Below are 24741 nucleotides of genomic sequence, written 5' to 3' on the forward strand. Positions count from 1 at the left end.
AGGTTATCTTTTAGATTTTTTTCTTCTGGAAATGATCCTGTCAGTAGAGTGTCTTATGACGTGTCGTCCAACAAGCCTGAGTCCTGCAGGTCTACAGTCAGCAGATCTGTTTCAGACATAACTGAGACCAATAGTAAGGTACTGAAACCTGTTTACGTTTAAATTAATGGTACTATGGCAAACATATTATATAAACAGAAATATTCTACATTTCTACCAACATTTCTGGTTCAAACATTTTCAGTATAAATTATTTTTCAGTAGATATAGATAAGCATGTTATTGGTTGAGTTTTGTTGTAACTTACCACTATCTGAATCTGTGATTTCAAATTCAACCTGATGTGTGACAGTGGTGGAATATTTACAGTATTCTCATTGTTGCAGGAGAAGTTGGAAAAGTCAGATGATGACGAGTGCAGCTCCTCCACCAGCTCTACAGAGCGTTCAGAGGGCGACTGCAGGGAGAGGTGTGGTAATATATCATAAGCATTGTACTTCCTCATTACTTACTAACACCCATACGTGACTGTTATGATCTGTGTGTCACCTGCAGAAAAAGTGAATCCAGTGAGATACAGGACTTAGTTCACATGATGACCCAGACTTTGAGAATGGATGTTGTGGATGGCGTGAATGAGTTGGACAAAAGCAGATTCGGCTCGAGCGCACTGCCAGAGTTTAAACTGAACAGGAAGTACAGGGACACACTGATGATTCACGGAAAAGCCCGAGAAGAAGCCGAGAACTTCTCACTTGGTGAAATACCATTGGGTGAGACACTTTGATTGCACTCTTTGTTCGTTATTGATCGCTATCCTGAAGATCACTGTTGTTTACCTTGTCTGTGTCTTTTGAAAGGCTCCTGCTCTGGTCCAGCAAAAATAAGGAGAGCAATAGAACAGCTGAGGACAGATGTGGTGAAGGGGCTAGGCGTCAAGCTGCTGGACAAAGTGCTAGAAATCATGGAGGAGGAAGATGATACCAAAAAAGAGGTACAGTAATTTAAAAAGTAGCACGTTTGATTTTCTTTTGTTAGATGTCTTCATTACATAGATTTTTGATTTGTGGCGTGCAGTGCCGTTGCTCAAAAAAGGTTGGGAAATACTGAGTTACCTGATACTCATGTATCTTTTTTTGTTTCTGCAGCTGTGCCTCCGTGACCATATGGGGGATGAAAAGTACCATGGTTATGCTGTGATGGTGAGGCAGCTAAAGTTTTTCGAGGATATGGCCTACAAGGTTTAGGGCAAAAAGACAAAATGGCGTTTATGTGATGTGAGTAGGGACTACTGTGAGGATTCAATTGTAAAATAATCTGTAGGATAGCTAGACTAGAACGATGAGAATATTTATGTGTAAAATTGTGGCCAGTTTAGACACATTGCCTTCATGACCTATGCAAAATGTTGACATTTCTTGGAAACTGTATTTGTTGGATATTCAATGATTATACAGTGGAGAAGTCAATATTGATATCATCGTTTTATCATAGCATTCTCACTCCTGTGCATTGTATTTAGTTTAACATAAAACCTATGTAATGTATTAACATTTTTTATAACACATTTTCATGTTTTCTGTTCATTTATATTCTGCTGACACCTTTTTTTTTTTTTTTTTTTACAAAATAAACTGGTTTTTAAGAAACATGGAATAAAATGGTGAATATGTATGTTTACATACACTACCACACAAACATCATAGACCAGGAGTAACATTTAAATGTAATATACTGTAATTTTAAGGGTTCTCACAAGAGTATCACATTTATTACTTTACTTTGACTTTCATTTGTAAAAGCTGTCTGTTTTTATTTTTAAAACTTTTTCCACAGTACCGTTATACCTCATTAAAATAAATTGAGACTTTTTTCATCTTTGCATTAATAAAGATGAAAGAGACCATTAACAAAACAAAGATCAGATACGTTTATTTAGACACCAAGCATTTAATTTCTGGCTAGGTCTGGAAAAGTACAGCACCAAAGTGTCAGAATTATACCAATAATTAGGACCTAAAATTGTGTTTGTTTCAAATGCTTGTTTCAACTCAAAATATCTTTGTTTAATATCGTTAAGCCCTGGTTGACTGAAAAACACTGTACCAAAGTCTATGAACTAAATGCTAGGTATATTTTGCAGTATTATAAAAAAAAATGTATTGGCAGGCAGACTTTTAGAGGTTTCAAGTTACTTGTGTTTCTTCTTTTTGATGCTTTCCTGTGGTTTTTGACAGGACTCTCCACTGCTCTCTGGTATAGCAGGCTGCCAAGACAGAGGGTTACGTCTGTACATGGGCCATGGGGGAAGAGTCAACTATAATTAGGGAATAAAATGAAAGATTGTCAGCTCTGGTTTCACTTTACACACAGTGTGTTTTGAAATAAATCACATTGAAAATTCTGACAGCATCTATGTAACACAAAAACAAACACACTACTTAAATTATAACTTCACTAGAATGAACATGAGGCAAAAGAATACCTACCACACAGGACACTGCAAAGCCAGCTAAAACGATGTAGACTGTCCATCCAAACTGCTCAACGATCAGACCACAAACAAAGCCAATAACCTGGAAATTAAGTGTAAAATATGTTGGTGCTTTCAAGTAAGTGACAATCAATAGTATACATGTGTGCAGGACTGCATGTGTCTGTTAGCTTACCGCAGAGATGAGAATGATTCCTTGAAAAATCTGTTCAGCCAGCTTCTGGCCTTTATAATCCTGCAACAAAATATGGATAAAATAAATTAACCCTCTGATGCATGGCCTTCTTTTGTTTAAGATAAATGTTTTTTTTATTTTAAGGGCATGAAAAAACATTGTGACTGTAAAAATGAATAAACGTGTCTTATTCTAAATATACAAGCACTTGTTTCTTGTAACCTCTGGGGCCCTTCTAGAATAGTAGTTTTGACAGGATATGTCAACAGTGGTCGATTGGGGTGGCTGTTTAGCGGCCATCTTGGATTCAGAGGAAATTTACTTGCAGTTACGCCGATTGACCACTGAATAGACTTTAATAGAGTAAGGCAGCAGAGAGCACTCTAGATATGCAGTTCAACCATAGACACCATTTCAATTTAAGAGAAAATAACTTGACAGTGCACCAGAGGATTAAGTACAACATCTGATGCCAAGCACACATTATTAGTATTCCTGAATAGATTCCCTTTAACGTGGTAGGTCAAGATTTTGATTCGTTTGTAACATGGAGCAAGATAAAGGAAACCAAAATTACCAATTTTCTAACCCCACAACTCCCACTATTCAAAATAAGGTTTGGAACTGATGATTTGGCACCATATATAATATACATTTATCACCTATAGCCACACTTTTTTAATTTAAAAAAAATGGTCAAAGTATTAACTGTTTCACGTGGTAGATTATTTATTCTATAATACAATTGTTTTAGGCTAAGATCTTATGTACCAAGTGGCCAAGTAAGATTGGGGTCACAAAACAGCTTGGAGTCTGTTCTGGTTAGTGGTTATTACATTTACATGTAGAATTTTAACAACATTAGTTTCTGCACCAAAGAGGATGTAGAGTATAACTCCCATCCACTCTGCGCATTCAAAGCGCTTAACATAACTGTATTGTTTTACAACTGTTTGCTACTACCCTTTGGAATAGAATATAACTGTACTCTAGCAGCTGTTGTGGCCACAGCATCAGTTACAGCATCCTCTGTTAGCCCAAATGGGAGCGGAACGCGATTTAAAACGCTAGTTAAAAAGAAATCACACAACCTTGTGTAAATACTGACTAAAATCTTACCATGTGCGTTGGAATGGTCTTAAATATGGGCAGCATCTTTACAAATATAAACGAGGAAAGGATATAGACGGGCGAAAAATGCAGCAGATTGAATTCCGGTTTTAAAGCTACGTATTTTTTCTTAAAGACCCATCCGGTTCATGCGACGTGAAAACATCATAGATCTATAAACTATAGGGATCTGCCACATTCAAATCAACTACGCCTTTTGCCGAGGACTTAGCTTTGTGATGTCAGCGAAAGGCCATGTTCGCCTGTGTGACTTCCTGTCTTTACTTCGAGCATTTTCTTCTACATTTGTTTAAATAATGCATTTTCAAACATAACTATTTAATGTCGCTCTCCCTAACATAGTATTTTCTTATTCAATTTAAAATTTAAATATAGACGTTAATGGCATTTTTAAATCAGGCATCCGCCTGAGCAGCTATCACTATGTGTAACTGTGAGGACAAACTTGTAGATGTTGAGGTGGCAGTTTGGCTAGAACCGCTATTGCATTTTATTGTGTGGTTTCTGATTGTTTTAACCTAAAATTATTTTTTTCTACTATAATTGTGGTAAATATTTTTATGTCATTGCACGGAGACACGTTACCCGTGAGAACGGTTTCCACACATCTGCAGCATAAACTGTGTTTTCGCTGTCATCATTAGTCAGCCAGCTCATCAAACATCTATTTATTATTACCTGTTTACATTTAATCGAGACGTGCTGGAGACCCAGAAGTAACTGTTACGATGTCTATGAGAAGAGGTAAGTCGAAGAAGTCTTTGTTTCTTAGTTTGGTGATAAGAGGTTGGGAGTTTAAAATTACAGAAACTAAGAAGTGTTCTGCACGTGGATTTATCTGTTATTTTTGTTGCTTTGCGTGCATAAACAACAACGCGACTGACAAAATCAATCAATCGGGATTTTAGTTAAGTTTGCAGATTTAATATTAACGCTGTTTCTACTGGTTATGAGGTGTCACACTTTTCCAATATGATACAGGTGTGAACTGGAGGCAGCACAATCAAGCAAACAAGCTTATGACTAGGGAGGCACACGTTAGTTATTTGTGCACAAAGCCTGGCATTGTCCTGCAAATGTTCTATACAGTTAACAGTAAAGATGCTGTAGATGTGAGACCCTGCCCCTGAATAAGACCACACCAGTGTACTGTGTGTGTAGATTTCCCACACTGTCAACAATGCTGGTTTCTGCAATATTTCACAAGTCTTTTTTTGTCTTTGTTACATGAAATCCGATTATCTGTCTTTCTCATAAACAAGGTTAAATTTGGAATAATTATTTGGTTAAATAAAAGGTTTTTCTTGCTCATTTGTACCTGTGTCTTTCAGTGAATGTGATCATCCTTGTGCTGCTGGCTATAGCCTTCCTCATCATAATTCAAAGAAATCTTCTTAACCTCAGTGACTTTTTGCATAAGGAAAACCCAGGTATGTTCAGCTCTGTCATTTGTCAACATGTGTATAGATTACAAGAAAGGTCCAGATTTTATGTGAAATATGAAAATCTCTGCATTTTTGTAGATGCTGGAATGATTCTTCCCTTTGAGTCCGAGCTGTCTCCTACCCTCAAGAAGGAGCCGGTGAGGAAAGGAGATGAAATCCCCGTCCTCATCACCGCTGCTGAGGAGAGACTCGGTGCTACAGTCGCTGCCATGAACAGCATCTACTTTAACAGCAAAGCCAACGTCGTCTTCACTATTGTGACTCTGAATGACACAGTGGAACACCTTAAGTATGCTTTTTTTCCCCCCAGAAGGACAATTTTGTGAATTATTTGTGAATTATATGGATTATATAACTGTGAATTATTTGTGAATTATATGGATTTTTTATCACATAACACACACACAAAAAAAGATTCATTTCCAGAATTAGTGTTTTCACTTCTGCTTTTCCCTTGCCCTTTGCAAGTGAGTTCAATGTACTACTAGTGGATAAAAATTAGCCCTAGAAAAAGTAAAAATTCCACATCAACTCAACTAAAAAGGCCGAAAGGACAGATTTTGATGACCTTTCTCTGACCTCAATGTTTCCTCTGTCCAACAGAGTGTGGCTGAGTAAGACGAAGCTGAAAAACATTAAATACAAAATATTGACTTTCAATCCAGAGATTCTCAAAGAGAAGATACCCAAAGATCCCAAGACAGCAGAAGCCGCAAAACCGGTGAGCAAACCTAATGTACTTCAATTGAGCTTTAAAATAATTAACTCAATTCAATTGGATTATTTTTATTATTAACAATTATTTTGGATGTCTCCACATTGTGATTTGCAGTTGGATTTTGTCAGATTTTATTTACCGACATTTTTACCTGATGCAGAGAAAGGTATCTATGTAGATGATGACATCATTGTACAAGGTAAGATTGAGTCAAATTAGTATATATGCAGTATATATATATACATATATATTTGTTTATCTTTGTTTCCTATTCTTCCTGAGCTTCCTGCTTCCCCCGGTTGAACTCTTAACTCATACTTCAGGTTTTTTTTTTATGTGAATTTTTGACCTGTCCTTTTGTGACTCAGGGGACATTCGGGAGCTCTATGACACAAACGTCAAACCAGGACATGTGGCAGCCTTCTCAGATGACTGTGACTTAGCTTCTGCTAAGGCGATTGTTCGTGGGGCAGGGAATCAGGTTAGACTTTCACAAAAGCAAGCCAGTGAAGAAAAAAACATCAGAAAGCGTTTACATTGAGACAAAACTCTAACACAAGGAAACTTCTCCAACAGAACAACTATTTAGGTTTCCTAGACTTTAAGAAGGCATCAATCAAAAAGCTGGGCATGAGAGCCAACACATGTTCATTTAACCCGGGGGTCATCGTCGCTAACCTGACTGAGTGGAAGAACCAGAACATCTCTCAGCAGCTGGATCACTGGATGGAGCTGAACACAAAGTATGGGCCACATTCTTAGGAATTAAATTAATCCATAAGAATTCCAATTACAGACAAATCTGGGCCACAGTGAGTCAGTGAGTCTGAGGCACAGCTAGAAGGTCACTTTTGTGTAGTTCTTTGTTTTGTCTATTATGGTAGAAGGTAGTTTGTAATTCAAAACACCCAAAGACCATAGGTCATGCACATTGAGCAACTGTTTCTACCACATAATTATTTCTCAATCAGTTCAGCACAGTGTTGCACTAATGACAAAATAATAACTGAGTTTTTGTATTAACTGTGGGAAAGAAAATTCAGTTTCTAAATAGTGATATAATAAATATCAATTTAATTTGAGCTAAATGTAAACAAGTTTGTGCCTTTTTTACTTTGCACCATTTTAAAATCTAATGGTCTGAATGTCTTTGTCTCCCAGGGAGGATCTGTACAGTAAGACCATGGCAGAGAGCATCACCACACCTCCTTTGCTAATCGTTTTCTATAGACGTCACTCCACCATCGACCCCTTGTGGCATGTCAGACACCTTGGTAAGTTCTCTGTACTTACTAAAAAGAAACGTCATGATTGTCTTACCCACTGGTTGGACAGTTAATCTCACATGAACAAACAAATTAACTTTTAATTCCAGGTAACACAGGAGCTGGAAACCGTTACTCCTTACAGTTTGTGAAAGCAGCTAAACTCCTGCACTGGAATGGACACTACAAACCCTGGGGCAGGACGTCCGCTTTTACTGAAGTGTGGGACAAGTGGTTCATTCCTGACCCCACAGGAAAGTTTCACCCCGTGCGACGACACGCAGGAGACAAGTAGACTAAAAAGCCCTGGGTTTAAAGGAGTGGTTGACCCAACAGGCCGAGCCAGCCCATGTCCCAGCAGAACCACATACAATGACGTCTCAGGAAGTGTTTAAGGCCTTGACGCTATTTCAAATATTCCGTCCACTGAACATCACGACCTGCGTAGACTTTCTCAGAAGAGCAGTGATTGGCCTATCTCAATTTCAGGTGCAGCACAATGTTTCCTTTAGCATTAACTTTTAACATGTTGTATTCAACTGTAGCAGAGGCACAGACAGTATTTCCATCCCTACGTAAGCAGCATTTTATTTTGAATGTGATCAAATAAGCGGTTGATTTTAAAATTTTATTTTTTAAAACAGAGTTTTTGGAACTTGCTCAGTGACTGCAAGTGGGAATTACATTGTTTTGACATTCTTTTGCTAAGACATTAAATGATCGGCAGATGATTACGGCCAATTTAGTCAGGCTTAAGACATTTCATGATGGTTTATTTTTGTTTTGTGCTCATAAAAGCCAGTTTTCACTCTAATGACCACTATTTACAGTGCTATTTACAGTTCAGCTTTTACCAGCGACCCCTTGATGGCATGACCACATGGGGGCGGCATTTAGATTTAGAATTTTGGAATTTATATACTTTTATATCAGGTCATTTCTCTGTCCTACAGACTCAGGTACATGAGAGCCTTTAGTTTTTAAAGTAATTACATATGTCATCACTTAATTTTGCATTTCATCACAGTGTCATAATCTAGACTTTGGGCTATTTGTTTTGATTTGTAGAATGATGGTTCTAGAAAATATTACTGCAGCCATGCACCAGCTGACAATCACCTATGGTCCTCGCATTGGTGCAAACCATCTACTGTTGTGCTTTACTTTGCATTTTCCTCTAAACAGGATGACCATTAACAAGTTGGAGACTAATGTTGTGTTTTAGGAGGCTGGTGAAACTGGCAAGTGAAAACATTAAGACTTTCATTCAAATCAAATAACCACCAAGACCAGTGAAGCTTCGTCCAGTTATTTTTCTACTTTTTACATTTAAAAAGAAATCTGTGACCAGAAATACAGTAATGTACCATGGTTTAAAACTCTTGCTACAGTCTTTGTTACTTCTCAGCTAATGCTGCTGCTTCATATAACTCATATTCACCACTATTGAACCAAAATGGATTTTATTTTGTAACGCACATTAAACAATGCCTGTGTTTTTAACAGTCTGATCTAGGTCACAACCAGTTATGAAACGTTCCTCAGTTTGTTACTTTTGTTTTCAAAGACTGCCATACATGGATACTGTTGTTTTTTTTTTAACCTTTATAAATGTGGTTGTTTTTGGACCGTGTGCTGAACACTCCGTCTGCTGCATGGCAGAACCTCAATGTTACCACATTCCCTTTGCTTCATCTTTGTCCCATCAGGATATTTTATACCTTATATACATTCACCTTGCGAGTGTAAATACTTTTGTATAGAGTGAAATAAATCTTACATTTTTATGTAGCATTTGTTTTGTTTAATTTGTATTTGCATTTAATAGTCAGTATATCTTTTATTAATACCTGAGTACAGGTATTAATAAAAGATATACTCATTTGGTGTTTGTCAACTACTTTCATTGCAAGCCTTTAGTGAAGACTTTTAAATTCCAGTTTGAACACAAACCAATGCAACAACTCTCGTATTAGTTAGCGCGGTATTCAACCCCGTAGTAGTTAAAGTGCAACACGTTTGTTTACTTGGACTTTTAATTCCAGATTTGCAGCGAATCAGGAAACCTGTTTTGTTCACATTCAGCGTGTGTACATTTTTGCTCTGCAGCAAATACATTATGCATTAAGTTCCAGTGTGAAAACAGCAAATGACTGAATGCTGTATTGGCTGCAGCCTTAACTCTGAACAGTATTTTAGTGACGAGGATGAACGAATGTGACGGAAGAAATTTTAAAATCAGCTCTGGAAAGAAGAGTGTTTTATTACATTTTTTACAGAACCACATACTGATCATCATCAGTACATCAGCTATTTACATGAATCTGTATGCAACAAGAACTTGTGAATGGACAGGTCAGAGATTAAATAAAAGGTCATGGTTTAACCTTTAACAGGGAATACAGGTCGGAGGGGAACACCAGAAACCTCCCCTCAAGTTTCCAGGTTTCATCAGGGAGCCACACGTCCAAGACAAACTCTAGTCCTGCATTATTGTCTAGGTTTGGAGGCCACAGGAGAGGAAAGGTCCATTAAAAATATTTATTAAAATCATAGCCACCCTCTGCTGTAGACTCGGAGAGAGCAATATCTGTAGTAAATTGCACCGTGGTGGGCTTTTCTGCAAAGACAACAATGTAGAAACAACAATAATTAGGGTCAGAACTCTCATAAAAAAAAAAAAAAAAAATTTCCCCCCAAAAAGGTACTTTTCTGTGAAGTCTGTTCTGGTTTCTCCTCTCCTTTTGCTGCATCTGGGTCCTCAGGAATTTGTTGAGGCTGCAGTAAAAGATGTTGCAATGTTAGACATTTCAACTGTGTGACTTCGGCAGAACAACAGTGTCCAGCCAACAAGATCAGAGTTGGATTAGAAGTCTTCAGAAACAAATCAAGACTTGTGTGTTTTCCTCATTTCTAAGTTGGACTCGACTTTCTTTACGGGTAGAAACACCTCCTCGTCTCACCTCGCTCTGCACCGTCTCCCCCTCTGTGAGCCCTGCTCCAGGTTTTACTTCTGTGATTTCACCGACACTCAGCAGGCCGTCTGTTGGCCCTTTGGAGATGAAGCTGATGCTGCTGGCTGGGTTTGAGAATTTAAGACCTTAAAGAGCAAACACAGTTTGTTCACTTGCTCCAAGTATAATACGGGCTTACATAAATGGAATAAGACTTGGAAGAACAAAACATAAAAGCGGACCAAATACTGACCTTTTAGAACCGTCTCATTTCCCGTGTTCAGTTTGTCTAGATCCCAGTCGTTCTTCAAGTCTTCCACCACAGAGTCAGACAGATACGGAGGAAGAACTCTCTCTGACACCTTACAGTGATAACTCAGCTTGGCTCTGAGGAGACGTCACAGAACAGATAATCAGGAAAGGTCCGACCACATGTCAGCATCTTTTCACCGTGACAAAACCAGTGTTTGGATCAGAGTTGGATTAGAAGTCTTCATTATGAACATCCAGAAATATGATTTGTCCTCACTTCCACACTGATGTGAATCAGCTTTTGGGTAAAAAGTCAATTTAAAAAAACTCACCCTGTCCAATCGCCCAGGAAAGTCGTTGCTGCCTGATGTGTGTTGGGAACTCCACCCTTCTGAAGAAATCCACGCTTTTTGGCAAACAAGGTCAGAAACTCCAGTGAGTTCCTAAAGTCTGGAATCATGTACTGAAGCATGATCTGCAACAAAGAGCAGCGATTCAACACACACACTTAACCTGGTTCTTTATACATGACCTCCTGAACGCTTCCTACCTGTGTCTTGTCACACTGTTTGAGCAGCGTCCTCACCGCCTCCAACACATTCTCCTCACCCTGCTCCACCAGCAGACTCCTCAGAGCCAGAACAACTGGAGGGCTGGACGGCAGTGCCAGAATTCCAGGACTGTCTATGAGCTTGACTGTTTTTGAGATGTTAACTTCCTGCATCATTCTGCAGAGTTGGAGTTAGGAGAGGGTATTAAGGCATATCAACCACAGAAGCGGTGGTAAAGGACCAAACTATGTTTGTTGCGATCAGAACAAATTGTTTCCAAAGACTGCTACACACTTTGTGATGCCCCTCTGGGCTCCAGCGTTGCAGGCCTGGCCCCCCTTCAAACTGTTGATCAAACTGCTCTTCCCTACATTAGGGAAGCCTAAGGGAACAAAAATAAAAAATTGGTTTTAGAAACCAGTCTCTGTATCAGGAGTGTACCATATGCAGTATTTTCATGGACCATAGGATCATATTTTTATACTATATTCTCTCAACATGTTATTTTATGAAAGAGCCAAAAATATTACTGTATCAACAGGAAACAGACTTACAGATGTATGAAAGTACTTTTCTCTCTTTTATCTCTAACAAAAACTCCAACCACTGAGCTCATTAGTAGTTTGTGTTCTCACCAACTATGCCCACTTTGAGAGACTCTGTCTCCTTTTTTGCTGCGTATTCTGTGAGGAGCTCAGTGAGGAAGTCGTTTCCAAAACAGACTTGTACTCTGGTTCTGTTTGCCACGACCCCACGATTCTTTGGTTTCTGAACAAATAGGAAAACAAGCAAAGTAGACTTTTTAAATTTTATTTTAAATCATTAACCACGTGAACAAGGAGTATCTGAAGTCTGGCTTAATATACCCAATACACAGATTGACATCTAAAAACTGTTCACAAACAGCTCACGGCAGCTGTGTTCAGAACACAGCAGAAAATCAAGTGGCTTGTTTGAGATTTTTTTTTCTTTAGGAGGTTATAACCAGTTGTAGCAGCACAACAGAAGCTGCTCAACCTTCTCAGACCTCCAGTCGATCACAAAAAGATACAGCAATAAAATATGTATTTCTCAAAAAAACATGGAGCAGATCCATCATTTGCTGAATGCAGCTCTTACCACTGTTGGCTGATTCAGTGTTGATCCTTTAAAAGCCACCACTGGAAACTCCTTTTGTAAACATTTTATCCACTGCTCTACATTATCCTTCGGTACCAGGTCTACAAACAAAAACAAAATCAATCACTTAAGATACATGAAAACTAGAAACGTGCAAACTAACATCAGTCACGTGGAACTTACCTATTTTGTTTAAAACTAGAAGCAGTTTCTTGTTCCTCTGCAGCACCGCCTCCTCCAGCTGTGGACACCTGCAGCCCAGAGGGTCGCGAGCATCGAGGACTTCAAAAACTACATCAGAAGCATCAATGACCTGGGACCAAGATGAAAATCATTATTACCACAAATGCATAGGCAGATTCACAAACAAACAAATAGAGCCCTTTTTTCTACCTTGTTTATTTCTCCACAAATGAACTCTTTTGAATTCTTGTCCTTTTGTCTCTCTGATTTCTTTCCATTTTCATCCTTTATTAAAACAAAAACGTTAAGTTAATTGACATGAGTGGTTAAAATATGAGCCAGTGGTTGGATGCTGATGTTCCTTTTACCGTTCGTGTTCTTTTGGCCTTGGGTTCAGTCTCATTTTTTATAGGTTCTTTTTCTTTTTGCCTCTTCTTGGCTCTTTCTTCTTTTACAGCTTGTCTCTTTTTCTCTTTTTCTTCTTCAATCTACAAAAAGAGAATTAATGATCCATTAGAACTCCTCAGCTCTTACTTTACCTTGATCAATGTATTTGTATAGAGTCTCTTATGAATTGGGATGACAGTGAGGGCACACCAGATGTAAGACAACAGAACAGTTTGTCACAGACAAAACACTAACCACCTGGTAATACATGAGGCATAAACTGACTTGACTTCAATATAAACTTCAACATAAAGGTGCTACAGCTGTATTATCTTTAGAGTCAAAAACATATTTTATAAGTAAAAAAATATCCTTTCCCATGCATGATGATGGGAATGGGCAAATTTGGTTGGCCTCATGAGGATTGGAACTGACCACATATTGGCCAGTATTCCCAAATAAGTAAACCATTTTGTCAAATTTACTTAAGTTAGTATGGGTGACCATAAAAAATATAAAATATTGAAATATTGTTCTAAATCAGAAAATGACTGTAAACGGCCCACCTGCAGCCTCCTCTGCTCGGCCTCTCTGAGAACCTCCTCTTTGAAAGGAGCACTGCTGGGAACTCCTGGGTCCTTCTTCGGTCGTTTGCTCACTCCCTTCTTCTTTGCTTCTTTCCTTAATTTTCTGTTGTGTTCCCGAACCTACGTGTAAAATAAATCAATCAATATAACGGACATATTTAACTGTTTAGAATAATAAAAAATATGAAAAAGTTAGTAAAAAAACGTAGGGCCGCAGCAGGGGAAACACACACGAGGACATTGATTAAACACTTACCTTTTTCTGTATTTTATACCGTTTGGAGCATGACACGCGCTTACTCGCTTTTCTTAACTCTTGAAGCACAAAGAGGAAAAGGGTTAATCGCACTTTAGCAACAAGCTAAAGGTAAAACTAAAACTCTACTTGTCGCAGCTAGCGTGTTGTTCTGTTTAAATAATCTTTATAGTATTTAAGTCTGGATATTTTGATTATCATTTCAATCATTAATACAATATCAACTACATTGTGCACTTACTCGGTCGTTTCATTGCGCCGCAGTTGATCAGCAAACGTGACTGGAACACTTACATGTGGGTACAGTGCTCGTGTCAGTGAAGTTTCGTCACTTCCGCTTCAGTATACGCAGACGCCATGGCCGTGCACCATCTACCGTTCCGGAGGGGATATTGTTTTTGTAGTTTGAATTTATTGTTAATTCTCTAAGTGTTATTGAATTATAAAAATAAAATATAGTGTTCTTTAATATAGAGTATGCATTAACATATGGCATTCGATTATGAAAAAAATAAAACTGAATGAAAATATAACATTTCCTCTGCAGAATTTAACAAATAAATATAAAATGCAACTAAAATTACCACCCTCGGTAATCTCACATTTTATTGATAAAGATTATCAATATAATGTAATATGAAAGGTATACAGTAAATTGATTTGAAAATGACTGCGCCTCACGGTTTAATTAAACCTAACTTTAAGCACAACCATGTAGATGCCGTGTATTAAGAAATAAAAAGTTGGAAGAGTAAGGATAAGTGTAAAGGGAGGGGTGGTAGCCGTGAAGTAGTAGAACTAGAAGAAGAAAAGTGCGGGTCACGTGATCGTCTCCAGCATCTTTTTTGGTTCATCTTGGATAACTGGAGTACGGTAGCGGTGCAGCCCAAGAAAATGACTAAATTGCAGTTTCTAAACGTGTTCTTGACAGAGCGCCTCATGCTCGCAGCCCAAGAGATTTATAAGTCTGTGGAAGATACGATCCTGGAGTACCAGGAGGAAATCGCCATCCGGGAGCGGGAGAATGATCATCTGAGGCGCAGGCTGCGGGACGCTGGGATTGAAATATGGCCAGGTTAGCTCCACTGAATGCTAACTGTGCATTTTATGTCAAAAGTCCTGCCAAGCTGAGTTGTTGGTCCTTGTAAATGCACGGAAATCAAAGCCTTAAAAAAGCAACAGAATAGCGCCAGAGTGGTGCATACATGTCTCCTAATAAGTTCAGTTAAGCTGCGCTATAAAATATTTTAGCAGCAGCTAGCGCTCTAGCAACCTTTGTTCGTTAGCATAGTTAGCTCACAACTCAGTTAGCGTCAGCCCAAATTTCCACCTGCCTTAACTAATGAATTGCTTCTTATTCACTATGAGTTTGACAACAGCGAGGCAACAAGTTAGAAAACACATTCTGTATTGTAGTTTTCCACTGCATTCGCTATTTTATCTCAAACAGCGAGGTACACAGAGTATCAACAATTGTCAACAATATGAAACAATGTAAAACCAGTTTCTCAAGTACTTGTACAAGTTAAGAGAATATAAATGTTTGCAATTTCTTTTTGTTAATTGAGGGAGAGTTTTTGTCAAGCTCTCAAGTAAAGAACTGCATGAGGATGTCAGTAGAGGCAGATGAGTATGAGTTGATGCTGCAGGAGATGTACGAGGGAGAAGCACAGTTATTAAGTGTGACGCGGGAAGGACAGATGGTTTCATATTAGATCACATCCTTTTATGCTAATTTACCTTTTCTAAACAACGTAAACAAAGCCAATCTCATTTTGGCTTATCTTGTATTCCATGTGATTTGTTTGTCTGATTTATCCCTCACCCACTAGCCATGTCGTAGTACTTGTATAACATGTGTATGCATGCATTTACTTAATTTCTTTGGTTTGAAGCAAAAGTATTAATATTAGAGAATATTATTATGTGTGTATTGTGTGTTTTGAACACAGCCAGCTCCAGGTTGTCGTTTCACAATGCAATTGTGGGAAAATCCGTACATACATAAATGTAATTAAATGCACCAGATTATTCACTTGTACAGTAATAGACAATGATACTCCATGTTTGTGGTGCTATATCCCATTGTTAAGATAGAATTTCTACCTCTAAGTCATTCTGTGTTTTATTTAGATCGTCCATCTATGGCGCTGTTGGAGGATGAAGATGCTGAGCATCCAAGGCGTGAGTGGAGTCCTAGCATGGGGCATGAGGAGCGTATCCCAATTCAAATCAAGGACAAAAGAGATCTGCGGGCCAATCAAGGAGATGATCAGCTCAGGGGACATGGCTCCTGCAGCACATCAGAGAACATGTTCACTCCACCACGGGTTGGAAATGAATATCCTCAGGATGCACCTCATACGTCCAGCCTCCCTCAGAGTCAGGGTGTAGAGAACAGAGACAGAGATCTTGCCTCCCGAGGCCCATCAAGGCATGTAAAGGCAGAAAGTGGAGGCAGCCACAGAGGCTCTGCATCTACCAACAGCACTGCACAGCCCTTGGCACCAGTCAACCCAAACTGCTCCAATGAAAACAACATTGACATTATTGGGGTAGAGAATAGTGGACAGATGGTTGGCACGAAGGGAAATGGAGCTAACAGAGCACAGGCGTCTCAAATGCGCAACCAAGCAGCCAATGCTGTGGATTGTCCCCATCAGAAATCACCATTAGAGGGACACATGTCATCCTTTAGTTGCAAGGTTTGCGGTGAGGCGTTTAGTCACATCGGCCACTTGCACGTACACGTTCAAGTGCACACTCGGGAAAAGCCTTACCGCTGTGGTGTATGCGGTAAGTGTTGCAGCTCCTCCGGCAGGCTACAGGAGCACCAACGCAGCCACACAGGAGAAAAACCCTTCAGATGCCAGATTTGTGGAAAGGGATTCACACAGATGGCTCACCTGAAAGTCCACATGAGGATCCACACAGGCGAGAAGCCATACAGCTGCCCTGTGTGCGGCAAGTGCTTTAGCCGCTCTGACAAAATTAAAAGGCATCTCCAGACCCACAGCCGTGAGGGAACCTATTTCTCAGGTCAATGATTCAAGTGTGTTGTTTAACAACCAGTTAGTGAATCATATTGAAGTGGAAACATTTTATACAAAAAGCTAAAATCGCTGCCATCGAGGCTTTTTTTTTTCTTCCTAGTTTTTCAGAACGAGATATTTAACAACTCTTGGAGAAAGGTCTTTTTTTTTTTAACATCTACTGTAACACTTCTCCAGTCCACACAAAAATGTTCCTCAATAGGATTTGTATTAGCCAATTTAGTATTTAATTTTCTACCTATCACTTGAGTATTAAATCTCCAGAACACAATTTAAGTTATTAGCTAGTGTTTTGAAATAATCTAGCCCTTCTTTAGTATTACAGTTAGCATGACAAAGTCTTCCACAAATGCCTTGAAACTGAAATACAGCAACATCCAGCACTGTCACTGGTCTTCTGCCTTCACGTCACATCAAGTAAACATGTTCCTTTTTATGTTTTGAACCAAAAAATAAATGGTACATTTCTTTCATCATTAATTTTCTCGTACTTAATAAAACGTTTCGAGAAATTGTCTCTGTCAGATCCATATCCAGGCCACAACCACATTATTATTGGTTTGTATTTATAGTATTATCCATCTTTGGCTGTTTCTTCATTAATGGAGGGACAGACCTGTGTGCCAAAGTATAAAGAATGTCTGCTATTATGTGCCTTATGTGCACTCAGAGGCACTGACGTTTAACCACAGAGGCATTGATTTTCACCTGCAAAAGTTCATGTGCATATCTAAGCTATAGGAGCTTGGCAATGTCACCTCATGGTGCCACACCGCCAGGCTTCTGTTAAACGACTACACACAGTTATATTTATATATGAAAATCATTGCATAGCTTAATTTTACAGGAAGCACTTCCTGTATTTTCCTAGCCTCCAGAACCAGACTTGTAAAAGTTTTGCATCACAAACCTGATTGGCTCCGTGTCCAATTCTTATATACAGTCTATGGACGGTCTGGTTAGTTTACTTATTTCAAAGCTTGTTGGATACTGTATTTTAAAATCAGAATACTATTTCTATTTTTTCTTGCTTTGGCACACAACAGCTTCCTGTTTTCATAAGAACAGCTCTACAGTTATTTTATGTCTGTTATGAAACCATGGCAGTAATGTGGTTGTGGCCTTAGTCTTACACTGCCAAAACCTTATTGTTTATATGCTGCAGTTTTCACAAACACACCATTCAAAATGACTGGTTTACAAACAGGTGACTTACATCTGAGTTTCTTTAAACTCTGTGCTGTGAGATCGTTGTACTGACAGCACTGACGTCCCTCAGCGTCAGTGCCTGTCCATTAAAACATTGACACAACACTTCTGATCCTCCTCTACTCTTGTGAAATAATGTGATGGTTTGTAGAGAATAAAATTACCACTAGTCTGAGTCAAATGTACTTGTAGGAATATCACAGTGATTCTTTTGACTGACATGCACTGTCAAATACGTTGCAGGAACCCACTCCAGTCAACCGTACAGTATTACTCCACAGTAGTCGTTTAGTACATGTGAGGCATTTTTGGAAATGCCTCGTGTGCTTTGTCTGTTGTGGAACTTCTTTCCATCTGTTGCAAATGCACAAACAGTGAAGACCCTGCACTGACCCCTGTAAGGACTAATGTTGCATTCATTACACATCCACTAACCTGAGATTCAATTTCAGCTGTTAAACAACAACATACTAGTCAGAAAAACTCAGGGTTTGTGAGTTTGTTTGTCCTTTCCATCAGATTTTCACCAAAAAATAATAAAGCTGTAGTTAAAGCCCCTGACCCAGTCAGAGCTCAGTTTTTTGGGGATTCTTCTACATGTGATGAATGCAGCATGAGACAGTGCAGCTCGTCCACAGCTGACCAGCAACTCTTCAAATCTTCTCTGGGACACCTTGACCTTCCCCTGCACACACTCCACTGTACAGTGTTGTATCACTGCATATTAAATGTTATTTTTTAATAAAGTTGTCTTTTGTTTTTTTATTGCCTCGTTTTCAGTTAGATTAAATCCTCCTTGTACGGAATAACTTTCCTTATATATTCATCACACATCACAGACAGATATTTTATCACCAATGGAACTAGATCAGGAACAACTACAACAACAACTACAATTTCAGAAAAAGTCTCTCTACTTTAGAAAAGCTGGTCCCATATATAATAAAGGACTTCTTGATCCTAATATGTTCTCATTTTAAAGAACAGGCTCATTTCTGAAAATGAAAATAATTTTCATTTTCAGAAAATGAAAATGGTTTTCATTTTCAGAACAACCCACATAACCAACACCATCCACCTCTAAAAGTATCGACATTTGAAGTGTAATTACGCACATGAAACACCTGGTGGAGTACTTTGCATAAAAAGCACCTAGAGACCGACACTACTTTGTTTGATGACATTTTGGAAAGTCTCCGATGCACAGTTGGAGACAAAATTATAATCCTTACGCAAATATAAGTCAAACGTCCCTCAAATGCTTTAATATAAAGAAGAGAATAAAGCAGAGAATATGCAGTGTAATAATATTTTTCAACAAAGTAACCCATGATTCACGAGCTGCAAGTGGCTTTTCACACCCTTCAAACATAGAAAAAAATAAAAAGTGATTTAATACTTAAAATTGAATTAAGGAAAAAGTAACTAAATAAAATTATAAATATAATATGCCCCCCCCCCATGTGTCTCATTAAATTTTAAAACTTTGCTGCATGTTGTCTTCCCTTCCTGCTCCTCAACATCTGTTTACCATAATACAGTATAAATAAATATAATAATATATAAAGTCCCTCTATCCCCTACACAAGCTAAATATCCTGTTCACTCAACCCCTCCTCACCTGATGCTTTCCGGCCTCTACCTCCCCATCCATCACTTTCTCCTCCACTCTATCTCTCTCCTGCAGTCTGGCCGTCTCTTGACCTTGCCATCATATTTCACAGCACTCACAGTGACGTTGGTAGATGTGTTCTCACTGAGACCCTAAGTCCCCTCCAATTCCGTGTCATATTTCTTCTGGGTCCAACCCTCAGGCAAACAGCAAGGAAATCTTTGTGTTTTTCCCTCAGCGGCTATGATGGCATATAAATGGCAAAATAAATCACACAGCAGGAGCTTTTTATGATGCTACGAGGAGTGACAAATCAACTGTGGGATTCTCCGCATGTTGGAATTTTTGAATTACCACTTACTTGAAGCTGGAGCATGCAAAATGATGAATGGAAAGAGATAGTTTAAAGACCATTAGATTTTGGACAGAGATGGTCACGCCACGAGCTACAGGCAGATGTATTGACCTATATGTGAAAGGAGACCTGAGAAAATACATGCAATGACCCGTTTGCCTTTTTAAAGTTACTCAACAGTGTAGGCAGTTTCCATTACCTCCATATAAATATTTACTTCAATGAAACTTTTTTTGCTGACATTAAATATTGTGGCTGAATGAAATACAATAATGGGTTCAGGCTCATTTAAATGAAAACTATCAAAAACCCAATAGAAAATATACTTAAACTTTTTTGCTCCATCTCTCTGGAGTTTGAAAATTAAAGTGAAATATTAGTCATTGTGACACAGCACACCACTGCACACAACGAAATGTGACTTCTGCTTTTAACCCATCGCCAAGGTGAACCGTGTGTGGGGACGGTGCCAGGCTCAGAGCACCTCAGTGGTAACTTGGCAGCTGGTGGACTCAAACCTGAAGCCTTCCAGACCCAGGTCCGCTTCCTTAACCACCATCCAGGAATTGCTTTGCAAAAAGGAGATAAATTATTGAAACTGTTTGTGTTTATATTCTCTGCAAGAATCAGCTTACCAGAAACAACTTTAATCACAACAAATACATCTTTGAACTCATGAGGATTTTCTTAAAAGAACAAGGTACGGTGAAAGTTCCAGTTCATTTATTCCCAGAACAGTACATGTTGATGAACCACAAAGGTACCAGAAAACACAAGTAGAAAAACAGCTGAAAGGGTGAACGAGTCACGGTTCACTGAGTTTAGTGGACTTCATTAGACATGAAGCTTCATAATGGCAGATCCTCACTAACAAAGCTGATGCTGTCACTACAGTGATGCGACAATGCTCAGCGCGTACACGCTCCGATGAATACGTCAGGATTAGAGGTGCCTCGCTCCGCTCCCTGAGGCTCCTCTGTTTATACTCTAATCATTTATTTAGATGACGAAATTACTCAAAGTATTACTCATAGTATCAGTATTAGACCAGCATCACACTGAACAAACTGGTGAAGCTAAAAGTAGTTAAAATGACGAAAATAATGAAGTTACAAAACTCTCCTTTTAAAGTCAGTGTTAAACAAAGTTTAATAGACAATTTAAATGGTCACTCGTTTACATCTAACATAGAATAGCTTAAAAACTATGAGAGACAGCTAATAGTTACCCAGTAGTGAACTCTAGTAGGGAGCCCTTTATATTCTGAGGACCCCTTATGATTTAAGCCAATTGCTCATTTTTGTACTCCTGACTATTAATAAATGGCAAACTAAGATATGGAATTTAGTTCAGTGCAGTACAGTGATAAAATCCAATCTGCTCAATTTAGGAGAAATGTCCCCCAGAAGATTCTCTTATTATTTTGAATAATTAATAACAATCAAATATCATTGCTTAATACCTTTCAGGCCTGCAGGGGGAGCTGGAGCTACTGGAGGGCAGCTCATCAGTCCATCCCAGGGCTGCTTTACCTCTAACTAATGCTCAGTTTAGAGTGTAGGTTTATAAATTCCATTACAGAAAGAATAATATTTACCACTAGGGATAGATCTATAGTAGACAGATATAATAAAAATATTGCCATTATCGGGCATGTCATTAAAACAACAAAAAAGGTTTTTATGGTTGTGTTCCAAAAACAGAATTAGTCCAAAAGTAGATGTGAGGATTGATTTACTGCACAATGCACAATACTCTGCCAAAAACCAGGGACTTAAGAAACACTTAGAGCTTACTAAGTATCAGGAGAGAACTTGAGGATGTCAATAGTACTTCACTGAGTGTGAGAGAGAATCTCTGAGCAGTCATTTCATCACACCTCTTCTCTTTATTTGGTTTGTTGCACATGCAGTGCAAGTGTTTGTGTTGTTGTGTCTGGTGAACACGGCTGATTCTACACAGAGTGAAACCCTGAACTACAGCATCGAATCCAACATGGAACATTCTACAGCGCCCCAGATATGACATCAAGGAAATCTAATCTGTGGTTACAAATTGGGCCAGCCGGTGAATCAGGACTAGAGGTCAGTCCTTTCATGACTGATTTTACTCTCTGCCCGATTTTGTTGCAGTCTGTATTTTGTATCCTGTTGTATAAGTGGATTAAGGGTTAAACCTCCCAATAGGGCCGGGGTTTACTGTTTTATCGAGCCCTTTTATTTTTACAAAACAAGGACATATTTTTGTCTTATTTATTGTTGTGGAAACTTTTTCAATTGGACCGGGGTGGGTGTTTTAAAGACGTTTCACACCTTCACCCAAGAGCTTTCTTCAGTTCCAACACTTATGTCCAACGTGCCATATTCCATTGAAAGCTCCTCACCTCACCCCCCTCTCCCCCCCAGGGGGCCCGCCCCACTATTTGAAAATTACTGCTCTTAACTGACCACAAGGAAATGTAAGATAGTGTTGTCTGTCTGTCCATGCAGCCCTGTGATGGACTGGTAAACTGTGAACTACAGCTGCCCAGGCGACCCTAATAAAGAGTTCCAGTAAAGTGACAGATAATAGCAAAAGTTATTATTTACAAGAAATCCTCTCCCCTTATATGTAATAAAATAAATGTCGTTAGAGTCTGCTGCTACACCAAGACTGGGGTATTGATGTTTTAAATAAGAGCAAGTGACAAGAACAAGTAGACAAAGTAAACAAGGTAAACACCGGGAGCTGAAACAAATATCCCCCACAAAACCTCAGAGGTAAAATTTCATCTCTCTAACTGAAATGCCAGTGGATCAATATGTCAGAGATGAAACACAGTGCTGTGAGCGAGTGAACATGTTCACTCCCTAGAGAGACACGGTCACTCGTGGCTGCATGTGTTTCTGCATGAACAAGCTCCATGTAATGTGAGGTTCGATGGATCAAACGGATGTCAGTTTAATGGCCAAAGCAAGGACAGTAGACGCACGGTTGTAGCTCAAAACTGTCGGAAATGACAGTGTTTATTTTTCCACGAATGGCTATCAGTATCTCTGTTTTCTCAGCTCCATTTCGGTCAAATGATAGAGGATTTTTTTTAAAAAGTTTTTCTGCAATATATTCATGCTCATTTTTGAAAATATAAATCTTTTAAATCTTTGTTGTTTACTTTTATCTCTATTTCACCCTGATGGTATGGAGGTTTGTAATTTTTGGAACAAACTTACAAACTTGGAAATTGGTAGAAATTGGTATAGAATGTGTTAATGTAATATTTCATGTAATCATTTTATTATCAGTATATAAGCAACATGCACTTAGCCACAAATGAAAAAAAGACCAAGTCGCTATCATAGCAAAGATAGGATTTAGCAGCATACAGATAAAGTAAATAACTGAAAACTGCAAGAGAGCTAGCATTTAGCAACATGTGTCAACATATGACATGAATCCACTCAGCCCAGATGAGGCGTTTAGTGGATTCACACTGTGACACTAAGTTCTTGGAAAAACACAGTGGATGCTGTTGTTGTCTGCTGAGCTGAGCTGACACGTGTAGGCTGTGACACACGTGTGTCTCAGATACACACACACCTCATTGTTTGAAATAAAAATGTCAGACGTGACTCTGCTGAGGGTTTGGCCTCAAAAGAGTGGGATAAAAAATAATACATGACATCCGCCATCTCTGCAGTAATATACATGGAGGTCACTGTAACACTAGGGTAAGAAGGGATGCTCTTTTGCTGAATGACAATGAGCTGCACTTCCTCTCTGTCTGCCTGTCTGGTTCTCCAGGGCCCAAGGAAAGAGACAGAGGAAGAAGGAGATAAGAAGAAAGGAAGGGAACGCCAACATTTTCTGACCTAGGGTTATTTCTGTAAACAGTATTTGAAATTTCTCCTGTAGCATTTCAAGGACATAATATAAGTAATATAAGTTATTCATATGAAAGATAGGCTAACAGCTTTTTGGGAACGGTTTTGGTATTTAGGCAAATTCTTTAACGTTTTGCATTTTGGTAAAAATGAATCTCTTATTTTTGGGTTAACTTGAATTTTTTTTGAGTTTATGATATCTAAGTTATACTTTTGAGTTTTTGTTCATTTCTGACTAGTGGAAGCATGTGCAGTTAGCTTGGATCTTAATGACATTTGCCCAAACATTTATTAACATTATTTGTCTTCTACATCTACAGTATTTGTCAGTCCTTGATTGCAAATATAACAAGGGACGTATAACCATGTGGAGCTTCTTTCTGCTGGCACAAATTGATTCTGCAGTCACAAATTTTCCAATTAAAATTGTATTGCTCTGAGAAAATAGATGACAGACCCTTTCAACAAACATTCATCTGAAAACATTTAGAATGATTGATGTCATTAAATCTGGCTACATTTCACTGATTGTATTTCTATGCAAAAGTCTCTGCCATTTATCAGTATATATATATATATATATATATATATATATTATTTTTAATATCCTGAAGATGCTACAACAACAACAAAACAAATTGATTCTAAACTCAAACAGGTAAGAGCGCTGGGTTATGAGAACGGTCTCCATACCATAATGGATGTAAATGTCACACCCTACACTGAGGTACTTAATGAGTCTCTATATTTATACAATTTCCAATAAGCTTCTTATAGAAAATGGAATATTAAACATGTTTTTTGTTGTTCCTATGATTATCTGACTCATTTATATTCCGGCTTTGCTTTAACTGGACCACATCATGCTGTGCATCAAATGACCTTGTGTGGCTGTGCTTTAGTACAGACATGGTAATGCATTGTAGCATTTTATTAGTGCACTACATTGATTAACATTTCATTGAAACTTAGGAAAAAAATAAATGAATGTCTGAAACAGGGAATATCATTTATTTCTCACTGGTTAATCAAAGGTTCACTCATAATTTGTAAGAAGACAGCCTTCATGCTCTGATTAAAACACCTTGAGTGCGTAAGGTGGGTGTTCAAGATTATTTAAAATTGAGTTCAACAT

General features: G+C 38.5%; 5 protein-coding genes, 1 long non-coding RNA gene and 2 other non-coding genes across 8 annotated transcripts in view; 3 read left to right on the top strand and 5 right to left on the bottom strand.

Moving 5' to 3' along the window:
* LOC112487691 (uncharacterized) overlaps positions 1-955 on the bottom strand; it is a 2451-nt gene extending 1496 nt beyond the window's left edge. Inside the window, exons 1-3 of the long non-coding RNA XR_003051008.1 lie at positions 840-955; positions 550-685; positions 308-457 (exon numbers count right to left, since the gene is read on the bottom strand). This is a non-coding gene — a long non-coding RNA (uncharacterized LOC112487691). The remainder of the gene's footprint in view (positions 1-307; positions 458-549; positions 686-839) is intronic.
* The window catches only part of nek4 (NIMA-related kinase 4), a 6850-nt gene extending 4692 nt beyond the window's left edge, over positions 1-2158 (top strand). The window contains exons 12-16 of the mRNA XM_008320285.3: positions 45-138; positions 387-469; positions 556-773; positions 861-994; positions 1149-2158. Of these exons, the coding sequence (XP_008318507.1) occupies positions 45-138; positions 387-469; positions 556-773; positions 861-994; positions 1149-1247 (628 nt within the window). The 3' untranslated portion in view covers positions 1248-2158. The remainder of the gene's footprint in view (positions 1-44; positions 139-386; positions 470-555; positions 774-860; positions 995-1148) is intronic.
* Positions 1913-3944, bottom strand: spcs1 (signal peptidase complex subunit 1). Its single transcript, XM_008320284.3, has 4 exons — positions 3789-3944; positions 2670-2729; positions 2490-2576; positions 1913-2317 (listed from the first exon to the last, which is right to left on the bottom strand). The coding sequence occupies exons 1-4, from the start codon at positions 3822-3824 to the stop codon at positions 2192-2194; spliced, it is 309 nt and encodes a 102-aa protein (XP_008318506.1). The 5' UTR covers positions 3825-3944; the 3' UTR covers positions 1913-2191.
* A 135-nt stretch (positions 3945-4079) lies between these two features.
* Positions 4080-7693, top strand: glt8d1 (glycosyltransferase 8 domain containing 1). Its single transcript, XM_008320283.3, has 9 exons — positions 4080-4544; positions 5132-5230; positions 5324-5534; positions 5849-5966; positions 6078-6162; positions 6332-6444; positions 6540-6706; positions 7125-7237; positions 7339-7693. The coding sequence occupies exons 1-9, from the start codon at positions 4529-4531 to the stop codon at positions 7521-7523; spliced, it is 1107 nt and encodes a 368-aa protein (XP_008318505.1). The 5' UTR covers positions 4080-4528; the 3' UTR covers positions 7524-7693.
* Positions 7694-9471: 1778 nt separating this feature from the next.
* Positions 9472-13909, bottom strand: gnl3 (G protein nucleolar 3). The gene is made up of 15 exons (XM_008320282.3): positions 13759-13909; positions 13518-13576; positions 13241-13381; positions 12656-12775; positions 12498-12572; positions 12288-12417; positions 12105-12205; positions 11621-11753; positions 11280-11367; positions 10985-11162; positions 10767-10909; positions 10436-10569; positions 10192-10328; positions 9937-10006; positions 9472-9848 (listed from the first exon to the last, which is right to left on the bottom strand). Exons 1-15 carry the CDS (start codon positions 13769-13771, stop codon positions 9760-9762), a joined length of 1611 nt encoding a protein of 536 aa, XP_008318504.1. The 5' UTR covers positions 13772-13909; the 3' UTR covers positions 9472-9759.
* On the bottom strand, positions 10074-10144 carry LOC112487792 (small nucleolar RNA SNORD19). The gene has a single exon (XR_003051217.1). It is a non-coding gene; the product is annotated as a small nucleolar RNA SNORD19 (small nucleolar RNA).
* On the bottom strand, positions 11886-12017 carry LOC112487794 (small nucleolar RNA SNORA47). Its single transcript, XR_003051219.1, has one exon. It is a non-coding gene; the product is annotated as a small nucleolar RNA SNORA47 (small nucleolar RNA).
* Positions 13910-14220: 311 nt separating the features above from the next.
* LOC103386142 (zinc finger protein with KRAB and SCAN domains 8-like) lies at positions 14221-17079 on the top strand. Its single transcript, XM_025059791.1, has 2 exons — positions 14221-14592; positions 15651-17079. Exons 1-2 carry the CDS (start codon positions 14412-14414, stop codon positions 16562-16564), a joined length of 1095 nt encoding a protein of 364 aa, XP_024915559.1. The 5' UTR covers positions 14221-14411; the 3' UTR covers positions 16565-17079.
* The last annotated feature ends 7662 nt before the right edge of the window (positions 17080-24741 follow it).

Source organism: Cynoglossus semilaevis, chromosome 11, assembly GCF_000523025.1.
Source record: "Cynoglossus semilaevis isolate Cse_v1.0 chromosome 11, Cse_v1.0, whole genome shotgun sequence".
In the NCBI taxonomy this organism is placed as follows: domain Eukaryota; kingdom Metazoa; phylum Chordata; class Actinopteri; order Pleuronectiformes; family Cynoglossidae; genus Cynoglossus; species Cynoglossus semilaevis.